Below are 14,353 nucleotides of genomic sequence, written 5' to 3'. Positions count from 1 at the left end.
CCCAAGCTACAAACATATACGAAAAAAATCCTGAGCTCGATGGAAATTGAAAGACAAATTGCAAAAGATAGTAATACCTTAAACGCCTTAAAAAGAAATGGACTAGATTGAAGAGCACCCCTGAATAAATTAATTCAACACCCTTATGAAACACACCTGCCCTGCGTGGAAATAAAGGCTGCACCTGTTGACCTCTTTGTGTCTGTGTGTGTAGTGTTTGTGCTTATTGGACTACTCTGTAACGATATATGACCACGATAGGTAATTATTGTAAATTAATACCGTTTGTTTGGTAAGTAGTGTAGATACTGTAATTACGGTTAGTATTGTAATCTATGGTAAATATTGTTAATAATGTAAGTACAGCAAGTATTGTAATAATTGTAAGTAGTGTGTAGCATTGTAAATGTTGTGTCATTTAAAAAAAAAAAAAAAAAAAAATAATAATAATAATAATAATAATAATAATAAAACTTTTAAGCAATAAAAAAAAAAGGCAGTAAAGTATGTGAAGTGATAAAATATTTGTAAAAAATGGGGGACATAAATTAATTAGAATAATAAACAACAATAAGCTTTTATAACCTGATCTAAACAAATAATTTAGCACGGATGGAATCAGATTGTTTGTTTAGCGTTGGCTTTAGGTCTTTGATAAAAAAAAACATTTCGAAAATAAGACGATGTCGTCCGGTTCCAAATCATGTTGCTCTCTGAGGTGGTTTCCGACTGCCGATCCTTTGTGTTCCTCAATTCGTTGGTGAAGGTGTCGGCACGTATAACCAACATAACTTGCATCACACAGGTCACACTTAAAATAATACACCACGCATTGCTGAATCCCCAGGGGCGGCTTGTCTTCCTTTACTTTGATTTCATCCTTGATGTTCCGGCTTGTGAACACCGTGCTAATATCTTCATTGACCTTTCGACTGAGGTCACCAAGTTGTCTGCACACTGCGTTTGCAGATCTTTGATCTTTAAAGGGCAGCACGATTCTGATTGGAGCTTCTCGCTTCTCAGATACTTGCGTGCGTGAGTCTTCAGACACTTTTGAATACATGAATTCGCGGATGGTAGACTGCACAAGATTGTCTTTGTAGCACAATCAAGCAAAGGTCTCTTTAAGGCGTTCAAATTCCTCGGAATTTATATCTCCCATCTACATGGCTGTGCATGATAGTGTAACATAGCCCACTGTCCGTCGTTTTTTTGTACACCTTTGTGTCTAGCCGGCATCCATTCTTCATTACTTTCATTCCCAGAAAAGGAAGCTTGCCGTTTTCTTCGAGCTCCATTGTGAAGTCGATAGAAGGATGAGTGTTGTCCAAGGTCGTTAGGAGTTCTGAAGCTGTTTCAACATCAGACATTACGCTAAGTGTATCACCAACGTAGCGTTTTTAGACGTCTGTTTCCAGTTGTTTCTCCATATTACACATGAAGGCGTTTGCCATGAGGGGTCCCAGAGGCAAACCCACAGCAACACCATCCACTTGTTGATACAGATTTCCTTCAAACTGAAAGAGCTGATGTTTGGTGGCAATTCTCCTATGACGTATACGTACGTCATAACTTTTTCTGTATTTGGCAGTCTACATTTGCTTTAGTTTATTGGTTGTTACTAAAGGAATTATCAATAGGCTTTTACCAAAAAATAATATAACTGTAAGACCATCCGAAGAACTCGTTTCACTGTCATCTCCCCCACGTTTGCCATGTTCTACATGTACATCGACTACACTTTCTTTGCCATAGATTTCAATTTTAGAAAAGTAGCAGAATGTATTAATCTTCATACGTAGAACGGTTTTGGAAACGATTCCGTTGCCACATGACGTCGAAGATACGCCATGTTGAGTCTGAGGCAAAATGTTGGAAGCTAGGGAGTCGTCAAGTATTTAACAATAACGTGAGCAAAGAAACAACATTTTATTTAAAAATTCGTAAAAGAAGACAAAAAAGCTGAGATAAGTTGAAACATGAAAGAAACGAGGAAAAAACTACCAAAACAGAAAAAAACAAAAAGTAGTTCCCGTGAAAATGTCAACCATATATAAACAAATTTTGACACGTCAGAATTCTATTGAAATTTTAGGAAATGTCACGACATTTGCTGATCGTTTGCTCAACCGCTTCAGAGTTATGAATGCTAGAAGTCAGCATCCTTCTCACCCCTCCCGTGCAAGGAACAACGACTAATTGGGGTAAAGCTATGAATCATTCGGTAAGGTAATTTTGGGGCTTACCAAAGCTTTCGAGAGATTGGCCCACGCCTATGGGTAAAAGCAGTGCTAAGCAACTCCTGGTACAGCATATAGAATTAAACATTTACTTTTGTTATAACGGATTCGTCAACTTAATTTTAGACAATAGCCCAATCGTCTTTTGTGCAAGAGGGAACGGGCCAGACCCATATGCATGATATTGTTAAGTGGGTGCGTGTTAGCGCCGATGACGGGAAAGTTTAGGGGGTCCTAAGACGAGGTGCTGTTACGAGATGTTTTGCAATTGTGTTCAGGTTTAGCGTGGAGGAATTCTAAATTTGACAACTCTTATTGCAATAAAATTAAAAAAAACCTCACGGACACACTCCTCGCCACCCAGCTGTCATTTTTGCCTCACAAGTGCTATTATTGAATTTCGTCAGCGGTTGTCCCAAAAGGTAAATATGGTGGCGATCTTCACTGATGTTAACGGTTTTGCCGAGGAAAAACTTCGATGTAAAAAAATGATAATGGAAGAGAAAGGGCAACTTAGATACCTAAACTTGATTTGCACCTTCAGGGATCCAGTGCTTAGGCAGCAGAGATCGTCCCTTTTTTTGTAAAATCATGAAGCGAAATTGGAACACTAAAGCATTATTCGTTGCAGGTAAGCCAAGCTGAAGCCGTTAAAAGAGGGTTTATTCCCCTTCAATTGACCTGTAATGCATTTAAATGTATTTTACGTTTATTTAGGATTGTTTTAGATCTCTCAGAGTACGAGGTTGGTGCAACGCTCCCTGTTAACGAAATTTTTCAATGTGGAGCCAAAACTTGGAGATCGCCGAAATTAGGCAAGTTCAGAGAGCTATAAATATTCCATCAAGGACGGGCCGCAAGGTTTCTCTCCGTGATGACATTATGTATGATACTTACTTTCCAGCTGCGTTGGTTTGATTGAAAAAGGCCGCGTCACTTTTTCATAAATAGAGTTTGAAGTTGATCGGTGTTCGCGTGTCTGATCAAGCTGTATGATATGGGTGCCTTTATAAAGTCTCGCTGGTAGCTTCATTCAATCTCAATGTTAATGAAAGTCACCTTTGTTTATTCAAAAGACATGAAGTAACTGGCCATAGATTTTGTTTTGTCCAGGTTTCGTTGGTTCTTGATAAATTGATCTTCAAATTTGGGTCAAATTGAAGCCTCGATATAGGGCACCAGGAGCGTTCGAGCGGGTGAACCAAAATTAAAAATCCCTCAAAACTCCAATAATTTAAAAGATCCGATCAAGCGGATTATGGCTTTAGTATAAGCACATGAAGGTCTTGCAACATACAAGAAATAAGCAAAATCTATGTTTCAAACCAGATCGACCGGACCGCTTTTACGGAGACAGCCTCTTAATACTCTATCTTCTGTTTCAATATCTGCTATTATAAGTCTCCCCTCATGGTCGATAAAATTCTTAAGAATTCGAAAATGAAAATTGTTATTGAAAAGAATAGCGACACCTACTCTACAGCTGGAGAAACTTGTGAAAGTTGCTCTATAGCCCAATTCAGATTGCCAATACTATGAGCCAACTGCAAAAATTATACAGAAAACCTTTTTTTTGCTCAACCATAGAAAGGTTGCTCTTCGCTTCGTTTTGTTGGACAGGGCTATTACATTAAGGGAGGAGATAGTTATATCATAATCACCTTACACAGATATTTATTTAAATGGGACAAGTGCCAACACAAGGCAGTAAACCTTCCTCCCAACAAAGTAAGAAGCTTATATTGAAACTTTTCTTTCGATCTGGATCGCTCGAGCATAGTCCTCTGTTATATAGGTGTCACTATAACTGGAAGAATGTTTCAACCTACCTTTCTTTGACCACACCATATCCCTGTCCTCGCGGCTTACAAATATTGCAATTATAGGCCTAATTTTACCTTCAAGATTTCCCCCCTTTCAATGTACTGCATGGAATCGGATATGAGATACATCTACTCCGAACTCACTCTGAATGATGCTCGTTACTAGGGCTTTGCAATCTTCGCCTTCTGTTTTCTTTATGCTTTGAATCGTAGATTACGTCCCAAAGTGTGAGGGGGGTATGGGGAGGGGGGGGGGGGGGGGGTCACGTTTCACATAAACTAAATCGGGCTTTTCGCGTCTCACGTACTAAAAAAACCGCATTTTCCCGAGTAACGGACAAACATTTGGCTATTTCACGGAGATGAGAACAGCTTAATACCTGAGGCCTTAGACTTATCTCTTATTGCCGGCATCTACTCGTTCTCCAGCGTTTTGTAGTGATTTTTTCTGTTCTCAAGGTATTCTATGACTCTGTTTCTAAGCTGGGCAAGGTTCATCCCCAGATTCCTTGACCTTGACAGAAAGTCAGGGTTGATAAGGTTTCAGTACGGCAGCCACTAGCTGTGTCCGGAAATGGGGTAGATAGCTCTTCATTTTTATGGTAGCAGATAATTATTTTTTTACGGACATAACAAGCAAATTCAAATTTCACAAAACAAAAAAGGCTTCAATCACGCTTCACATTAATGAGTAAAATCACGATTCACTATGCAAGAAAAAAAGAAATTAACGTTTCACGAGAGTTAAAAGAGTTCGATCACGGTTCACGAAAGTAACCTATACCCCCCTTAAGTGTTATGAACATTGAAGGGTTATGAGACAAGGCCTACGATTTACCGTCCTTAACCGAGAAGGCTAAAGAGCCTAACCATTTGAAGATGTAATTTCAATTGCAAAGGAAGCACACTCTAATCAACTGAGCCACTCGGTCGACGGTCTTACCATCGAATATTACTGCAATTCTAAAAGGGAATAAATTGTTGTTAACTAAATGTCGTTTACTTATGTGAACATCTGGTGAAACTCCTCTCTTTAAACGCCTTCTATAAGTAAGGATAAGGAATGTTCAACTTTTCAGACTCGGATGAAACAGTTACAGTGGAAGAATGCTGTCAGTTATGGTTTCTGTTCAAAATTGAAACGCTTCTTTTTTAAACTTTATGGTAGATGTTGCATTTTGGTTTTAGATTTCAACGAATGTAATGCACCAATCTCGCCCTGCCACCTCAATGCCATCTGCAAGAATAGCGAAGGATCTTATGAGTGTTCGTGTAAGGCTGGATACACTGGAAACGGAAAAACCTGTACTGGTAAGAACACCATTGTCACTTTTGGTCATGTGATTGAAAGCTATACTCTTTTAGAGGGTACCGAATTGGCTTCCGATTGGCTTTTCTTGGGACTAGGAGCTAAATGCTTTTTGTTTCTTGATTCCAGATATAAATAATTGGACGTAAAGATAGCAGAGTAACAATAACTCTCAAAAAAGAAACGATCGTTTTCAATTTACAAAACATGTTTCGACATACTCATGTCATCTTCAGTTGCAAATGAGCTTTTCAACGGTTGTACATTTGAATTTATGTTAAGGTATGTTGCAAAATTACATGTCAGAACTTGCGTACAGTTTAAATATGAAGTGTGAAATGCGCAGAAAACAAAAATAGCGCACATAGCAATAAAATAAAAGACAAAAGAACAACGTAATTAAAAAGAAAGAGACAAATCTAAATGCCTCAACTGCTGATTAAGGATGGGATTTTCCCACTTAATGTGCAATGCCTCTTTGATCTTAATTTGGAATTTTGAGGCGGCAGAATCTAAGATCGTGAAACATTCTGTGTTACAAGAGTCATGACAGGCCCTAGATGACTGCAGGTGTCTGTAAACATGCGAATTCTTGTCCGACAAGAGATGCTCACGAGCACGTGTACGTAGGTGGCGAGTGGTCTCGCCAATGTAGCTGGCATTACAGCCAGCACACGAGAATTTATAAACGACACGCGAACGTAGACCTTGCGGTACTGAATCTTTCACGCTGAACATGTTTCTAAGTTTAAATGTACTAAAGAACAACTAAATATCTAAATCAGCTTTGCAATAATGTTTGAGTAGTTGTCTTAACTTGGTCTGGGCGATTTCAGAAAACCGGCCAACATAAGGGAGTTTATAGAAGTGCGTAGAAGTTTTCCCGGAGTTGGATGAGGCGTCCCGGCCAGTCAGAGAAGGACTCATTTTCTTAGAAAGATACCTGTGAATAATCTTGTCAATCACCCACGACGGAAAACAATTTTTCCCTAGTAAGAAAATAAGCTTCTTGACGTCCAGATGAAAACCAACCCAGGAATTGTTGATCTTATATACTTTGTCTAGTAATGTTCTGACTAGACCCAGTTTGTAATTCAAAGGGGCGAAGCTGAAATAATTAGTAAGAAGACCAGTAAATGTTTTCTTGCGATATACACTAGTAACAATAGATCGATGACCGTTGTCTAGCAATATGTCTAGAAAAGATAATTTCTTATTGATTTCCCTTTCCATTGTGAAACGGATACTTGGGTGCCTTGCGTTGATATAATCAAAGAACAAGAGCGCATCATCTTCGTTATTGAACAAACAAAAGGTGTCATCAACATAGCGTCTATAGAACAAAACTTGGGAGGATGAGAAATTATCTAACCAGTTTTTTTCATGGTGTCCCATAAAAAGGTTTGCGAGGACTGGAGCAAGGGGGGAACCCATGGCAACCCCATCTACTTGGTCATGAAACGCACCCTTGAATAAGAAGTGGGTCCCTGCTGTTGCGAAGGAAAAAAGGTTTTAAGGTCAGTGGGGCTTATCGCAAGGCCAGGATTACCCTGATAAATGTAGGTGACCGCCAAGTCAATGCACTCATCAAGGGGTATACTAGTAAACAGACTCTCAACATCAAAAGAGACCATAAACTTCCCAGAGGTTGGTAACTGGTTGATTTCATGTACAAATGAAAACGTGTCGCGGACGTTGTAGTCACACGGGACATGAGGCTCTAAAAGATCGCAAAGGAACTTAGATAGATTATAATTGTAGGTGCCTATTGAAGATTCTATGGGTCGAAATGGAGGTGTTTCATTAGGCTGCCGAGCCTTGTGCATTTTAGGAAGGCCATAGAACCTAGCTGGTTGAGAACCAACTGGATAAATTCTCTCATATGTATCTTTGTCTAAGTGACCCTTATTTTTAAGTGCTCTTAAAAAACGTTGTAATTTGCCCTCCCTTTGTAAAGTGGAGTCATTATCAATAACCCTAAACTTAGAAGTGTCACTTATAATAGCAAAAATACCCTGTTCATAAGCAATCCTGTCCATGACAACGACGCCATTTCCTTTGTCAGGCTTCAGTATCACAATGTCCTTGTTCTTTCTCAGTTCCTTTAATATCTTGAAGTTCCTTAAGTCCGCCACAGAAGGTTGGTGTGAAGAAACATATGAATGGGCAAGATGAGAGAGGTCGGCGACCAGCTTTCCCTTTTGTTTCCCGTCGATTAAATTTCTGACCATAGTGCGATGAATCAGTTCGAAACAAGAAAACACATCCGTTTTGTTGATGGTGGGGGTACAGATAGAATGTGAAAGACCGTATTTAAGTATTCCAAGTTGCTCGGACGTGAGGTTCTGCGAAGAGAGGTTGGTAACTGTCTCCGTTGGAGAAAATGGTAGAACCATGTTTCGCGTTAGGTTTTTAAGTTTCTTCTCGTGGGTGGCTATAACACGTTTAACAGCTTTTCCAACGTTGTATTTTACACTTCGATGGAGGATGTATCGATCGATGTTGTTGACAACGCCATTGATATGGTCGGCCAACCTGTCTCTTACAAGGGTTAGCTTACTGAATTCCTTTCTTCTTTTGGCGATTGCACTTCGTAGTAGACGTTTTCGAATAGCATGTACGCAAGTTCTGACATGTAATTTTGCAACATACCTTAACATAAATTCAAATGTACAACCGTTGAAAAGCTCATTTGCAACTGAAGATGACATGAGTATGTCGAAACATGTTTTGTAAATTGAAAACGATCGTTTCTTTTTTGAGAGTTATATAAATAATTGCACTTCTTCACCCCCACCCCCTTCCCCCCATCTATCCCATTAATGCTTAAGAGCTTATCGATTTCAATTTGATCTTAGTACCCAACCTACTCCCCTCCGTCAATGTCACACCTAAGAGGGATTTTTTCCCTGCGTCTTTTTTGCCTTTTTCATTCAATCAAACAACCGGGGACAGGGTCAAGAGTAAGGCTGTTAATACAGACTACATTTAATGGACTTTTAATGTTGTTTCCTTTTTGTTGTAGATGTTAATGAATGCGCTGCGTCCTCTCGTGTCTGTCACATAAAAGCTTCATGCACCAATACGCCTGGCTCTTACCGATGCAGTTGCAATCCTGGGTACACTGGTAACGGGAAAATATGCAAAGGTGAAGTTAAACGTAACCATTTGCAAGTTAAAATATAAAGCGTATCTGAAAACATATTAATTAAGGACATTCGTCTAGGTATTACTAGAATTTAAACTATTATTTTACGTAGAACTTTGTATACAAGTTTCCTCTCATTTCCTTTCATTTGAAATTTGGTTCATCTTGCTGCTCACGGAGCAAGTCATATAGGGAAGATATCTGTTTACAAACATTTCTTTTGTTATTCAAATTTGCCAATTACAGGAACAAAAGACCTTTTGATACGACAGCCAACGAGGGTCTGGTTGGCACATTAATGACAATAGGTGACGTCAAAAATATCTTCCCTATAATAATGTTACTTATTGTCATCAACTTAAACCACAGGCAGCCCAGACTCGGAGGGTAAAAAAAAAAAATAAGGATTTGTATGGGAATCGCGATAACAAACTGAAAAAGATATTTACCCGCACAAGTTCTCATTAAAAAAAGTTGTACTTAATTGTCGTGGTGACTTTCTCGGTTTTTGCGTGGTTATTTGCCTGATCTGATTGAATGCGATTTCAGCGACTTCTCAAATTCCCGGGGTGTCACTCGTACCTAAATTAAGGAAAGTCTAGAAAGTAATTTCAAGCTTATATCACATCTCGCCGATGAAATCACACTTCTCAGGCATCAGTCACGCTCATAAATTTACTTCTCCTTGACCAAGTTTCAAGGTCCAGCGAGCATCCATTGCTAAGAAACAGCGAAAAATATTCAAATTTTCAAAATCCTTCGAGGCTCGCTTACAACGAATTTTGACACGGCTGGCCAACCGTTCACTTATTTGCTCTCACCGTATCGAGGCTCAAGTCCTTTATATTTTCCTCGACATTACATACTAGATGAAAATAGCCCACTTTCGATCTATTGAAATTCAATCCTAAGCAAAAGGCGTCATATCATCTGGAGGCTCTGGGGAGTAAACTCATAAAAATCCTTACATTTGATTCTCAGAGCCTCGAGATGATGTCTTTTGTTGAGAACTGAATTTTAATTAATTTATCGAAATTGGTCTATTGTAATCTTTGAAACGCTTCCAACTTCCAAATCCGGAAATTTAAATGTTCTCTTCCTTTGTCATTTTCGAAAAAATTCCCATCGCCCACTTATCTTTGTGCCTCGTTTGGTCGAACTTCACTGACTGAAGCAGACTAGCTCTTCTTCGACTCATCTTGGAAATCTAAAACGGGAGTTACCTCTACTTGCATCCATCTCGCAAGCACATGCGAAAATGATTTCCCAAAGAAAGGTCACGACTAGGCCAACTTTGAATAATTTACATTCTAATTACATTCTAAGTACAATACAAATAATGATAATAGATGAAAAAAAAGAAAAAAATACTAGCAAGATACATTGACTAGTTCAGATCAGAGCTATTGCACTAAGATTTTGAACGCAATTTGAATCGTTTGTTATAATTCTATACTTATATTAGATCCCGTTCCTGTAACTGTAACCTTGACGACAAGTGGTCGAAAGGGACGTTATGGTGTCATACAAAGGTTTACAATTCCAAACAGCGGACGTTATAAAATCCAAACCTGGGGTGCCAGAGGAGGAACACACTCGTATAACTACGGTTACAGGCCGGGGACTTATTACGGAGGTAGAGGTGCATTCGTAGAGGGAACGTTTACGCTAAATAAAGGAACAGTGCTGAATATCGTGGTGGGACAGAGAGGAGGAGATTCAGTAGAGGTGAAAGGACGACAATCCACTACCAGAACAGCAGCTCAACTGGGACTGTCTGTGGAGGACAATGCTGGTACTGGGGGAGGGGGAGGGAGTTTTGTTTATACAACAAGTAATGAACTTTTGCTGGCTGCCGGAGGAGGTGGAGGTGCATCTTCTGGATATAATGGGGTGGATGGCCAGGCGGGTACTAGAGGATCTAAAAGCGTAGGACGATATTCGTCTACAAGCGGAAAGGGGGGAACTGGGGGATTTTCTGGTAAGTGCAACAGTGCATTTGCCAGTTATCATGGGGGAGTTGGAGCGGGATGGTTAGCGCAGGGTTGTGCTAGGGCAGGACAAAGTCATGGTGAAAGGGGTGGGTCACGTGCCCAGGGTTGGGTAGGAGGACGAGCAGGTGCAATGAATAGTGGTTTCAACGGTGGACCACCCCCTGGGGCAGTTGGGGGATTTGGTGGTGGGGGAGGGGGATCTGAAGATAATGGAGCATCAGGAGGTGGAGGTGGTTATTCTGGTGGAGGAAGCGGCACTCACTCATCGCAAGCCGGAGGGGGTGGAGGTTCCTATTGTAGTGGTGCGAGTTGTCGCCGTTTATCTGGCAGAAATTCAAATGATGACGGCATGGTGCAAATAGTCGAATTACCTGGCTAGCAATGAAAATTTACCCTTTGTATGCGACGTCATTGAAATGGCTTTTTAAAAACTTTTGTGAAGTATGCTTCAAAAACTGCATCTCGTTATTTTGCGTATACTTTCTGTAACCCACTTTTGTTTAATTTCCGACGTCCCTGATTCGAATTGTTTACATGATTTAAGCGCAAATATGATCTAAAACTAAGAAGCCCCTCATGGTCACCAATCTTGGTGGAATAGATTCTTGAAAAAAGAAGACCCGGCCATTTAAAACTCGCTGTGTGCTTTGCTACTTTTAGGAATCGATATTTGACAGTGGAACGAGCGCCAGTTTTGTGTTCATAGGTGCAACAAAATTAAGAGTTTGTTATGTATGTATTTACACAAGGTGACTTGTGGGGCCACGAGTATAGCTACACACCCGCGGTGTTGGGTCCCCACTAATACATTGCCTTCAAAGGAATTGCTTTTGCCAGAAAGGCACGTTACAGTTTAAATTGTGATGTCCTCACATCGTCAGTTTGTGTGAAACATACACAGCAATCCCCACAATAGATTTTAAAAAAAGATGGGTAAGTAAAATTTAGCTTTGTATTACTTTTTTCAATGGAAGAGTTTTACTAGGATAGGTAAAACACTGCCATGTAGTTTATTTTGGGAAAAATGCCTTTTTCTTGCAAATACACAAGGGGGTTGTATACAGCAGATACACACACCACATAAACGGTACTTTATTGATTTCACTTGTAATGATGATAAACTGCCCATGAGGAGAATTCAGGGGCACCCAACGTCAATTTTCGGAAAATATCTGTTCGGAAGGCGATTTGAGATCTAGAATTTTCGGAACATTTGATCTAAAATTTCTTGCTTGCCTGCCTGTCCTAGGATTTTCGAACATCTAAAAAATGCTATAATTGCCCATTTTAACGGACTTTTACCCTAAAAAGGTCACCTAGAATCTTCGGGAGCATTTTTTCTGGCTGAAATTATCGAAAAGGTCTTTTTGATCCCTATAATTTTCGGATCACTAAGACTTTCAGCTAGGTTTTCCGAACAGATAAAAAAAAAATAGGGGATAAAAATATGCCTATACATACCGTTTAAATACCAAAATACGTTTAACAATGTTATGTTTAAGTGGTTTTTAACTATATTCTCGTTGGGTGCTCCTGAGAATTGTATTATTTGCTTACTTGAAAGGCCCTTCAAAACGTTGAAAAATGGCATTTTCTTTCTGGAAATATATTTTCTTATTCCTGAGATATTTCCGTCTTTGTTCTACAATTGGCGATGTTACAAACCTTTTACTCATTAAGTATAAAGATAAATCACAAAATCACGGATATCTTCGGTAATATTATAGTGGTGTGATTGAAACTTAGCACATCTGATGTGCATCAAATGAAGCAAAAGATGACAACCGTTATGACGTTTTTATGGCAACACTTTTGTCTCCAGTTCCTTTAAGCAATGAAATAACTATCTTTAAATTTTGAGAAGATAAGAATAGGTGGACGGTCGGACCAGAAATAGAAATGGAACCCATATTGCCTTGCATCTCTTCTAACCTTCACAGACCAGTCAGCGAAAGAGTTGTGATGGCAACAGCACAGAACATCACTATTTTTTGCCTTGCCAACAAAAACTACTAAAGCCATGAAGTATGACTAACATGACTCCAATATTCTAAGTTATTCCTAATTTTATCTTCACACTTAAACAGTTTGCGAGGTCATCAATTTTTAAATAATTAAAAAAGAGAACATTCAAGTGAAAAATAGATCTTTTTTTGTTGTTTCATAGGCACTTTAAGACAAGACCTCAAACAATAATTATTAAGCACTTTAAAACAACAGCTTAACACGACTGAATGGCACCTCCAATTAGTCATTTTTTTTTATATGTTGTACTGCATTCAGCAAGTTAGTCCATACTGTTGATGCAGTATTTCTCGCTTCTTTTTCTCATGACGAGTGTTCCAGTGACAATAATGGATCTGCTAAAATCAGGTTAGATACTTCAGACGAATAGATAGCAAAGATCAACAGCAAACTTGGCATGTTTTAGGAAAACTATTTTGTCAATACCAGCAGCAGTAAAAAAAACACAGTAACACTCTGCTTGGAGTAAGACACGTTTCAGGCATGCCAAGTACCATTTTTAGTGTTATATTAAGCACTAAATCTGCACCATTAAAGCCAAGACACCTAATTTGTATACTTTAAAAATTTGGCATTCTAACAACCTGAACTTGATAGTATGGCAGTATAGCTAATTGACAGCTAGGTTTGCCATGTTTGACTCATCAAAATTCGAGTTTTGTTCCCAATTTCTGTTTAATTAGTGTTGAGTAAGACACGACTTTAGTAATTTCAGGTAAACCAAACTCCATTTTGGTGGATCCATTCTAGTCATAACAATGCTTATTACATATATAAATGTCACTTAAGCTGCAATACAGTGCGGCATAATTGGTCAGATGAATGGCCATCCCTTATGCTTGGGGTGCAGGATTAGTGCAAGCGGCAAGAGCACTATGCCTTCCACCAGGGGCGTAGCGTCCGTATACGCACGTACGCTTGTACGTACAGCTAAAATCCGGGAATCCTTATTCCACGGAGGCAGTAATTTGTTTTAGTCATTATAAAATCGGGCCAAGTTTTTTTTTTTAAATTTCGAATTAAACAGATGTCTCTGTGTGAGTATTTCCAGTACCTTTTCATTAACCCATACAGGCCGGGCCAAACGGATCCAACATCATCCAACATTGTCGGACGCTGTTGAAAAGTGTCGAACGAGGTGGTCAAACGAATGCAACATGCTGGATCTAGAATTTTGGACTCAAGGTTCTGGAACCAAAATCTACCCAGAATCCTTAGAAAACAAACTCTCTCTATGTAGGCGTTTTCAAGTTCCTTTTAAAATTATCAATAGAGTCACTCTCTGTGATAGCAAGAGGACGGCTATTCCAGAAGCTGGGAACTTGAACAGCAAATGCCCGGTCTCCAAAGGTCTTGCACCATGCAGGTGTGAGGAACCTTGAGAAAACCCAGGGCATCACTGCATAGGAAGTAGCGTCCCGCGGTCTTGACTTGCAAAAGATTCTGCAGCTACATTGGCGCCATGCCCCTGAGAGCTTTGAACACAAGGGGGGCTATGTGTTTGAATAGAGATTGCTTAAGCTTTCGTCTCTCAGACATTCAAGACTTTGCTCGCTCACTATTCAGTAGCTTGAACTGACGTGCCAACACGCGAAACAGATGCAACGAATAAGCCATTACCATGGATACCGATAGCCGCAGAGTACGCGCGCGTGCAACACTGTTGAATGTGATGGCTGGAAGAATGCAACACTGTTGTTCACACCTTAGAACAAAAGAAACGTTGGATGATGTTGAAGACGATGTTTGATGGAAATCAAACTTCGTTCAACAACTTCCAACATCATGCAACATGGTGGCCAAAACGAGTCCAA

The 14,353-nt window shown here is 39.6% G+C and overlaps 1 protein-coding gene across 1 annotated transcript in view; it reads left to right on the top strand.

The window, feature by feature from the left end:
• The window catches only part of LOC138004090 (complement receptor type 2-like), a 30,788-nt gene extending 17,208 nt beyond the window's left edge, over positions 1 to 13,580 (top strand). The window contains exons 20-22 of the mRNA XM_068850493.1: positions 5,252 to 5,374; positions 8,398 to 8,520; positions 9,986 to 13,580. Coding sequence (XP_068706594.1) covers positions 5,252 to 5,374; positions 8,398 to 8,520; positions 9,986 to 10,893 — 1,154 coding nt within the window. The 3' untranslated portion in view covers positions 10,894 to 13,580. The remainder of the gene's footprint in view (positions 1 to 5,251; positions 5,375 to 8,397; positions 8,521 to 9,985) is intronic.
• Positions 13,581 to 14,353: the final 773 nt, after the last annotated feature.

This window comes from Montipora foliosa, chromosome 5 (assembly GCF_036669935.1).
Source record: "Montipora foliosa isolate CH-2021 chromosome 5, ASM3666993v2, whole genome shotgun sequence".
Lineage (NCBI taxonomy): Eukaryota > Metazoa > Cnidaria > Anthozoa > Scleractinia > Acroporidae > Montipora > Montipora foliosa.
Note: the sequence above shows the minus strand (reverse complement) of the source record. Positions and strands in the feature narration are given on the sequence as shown.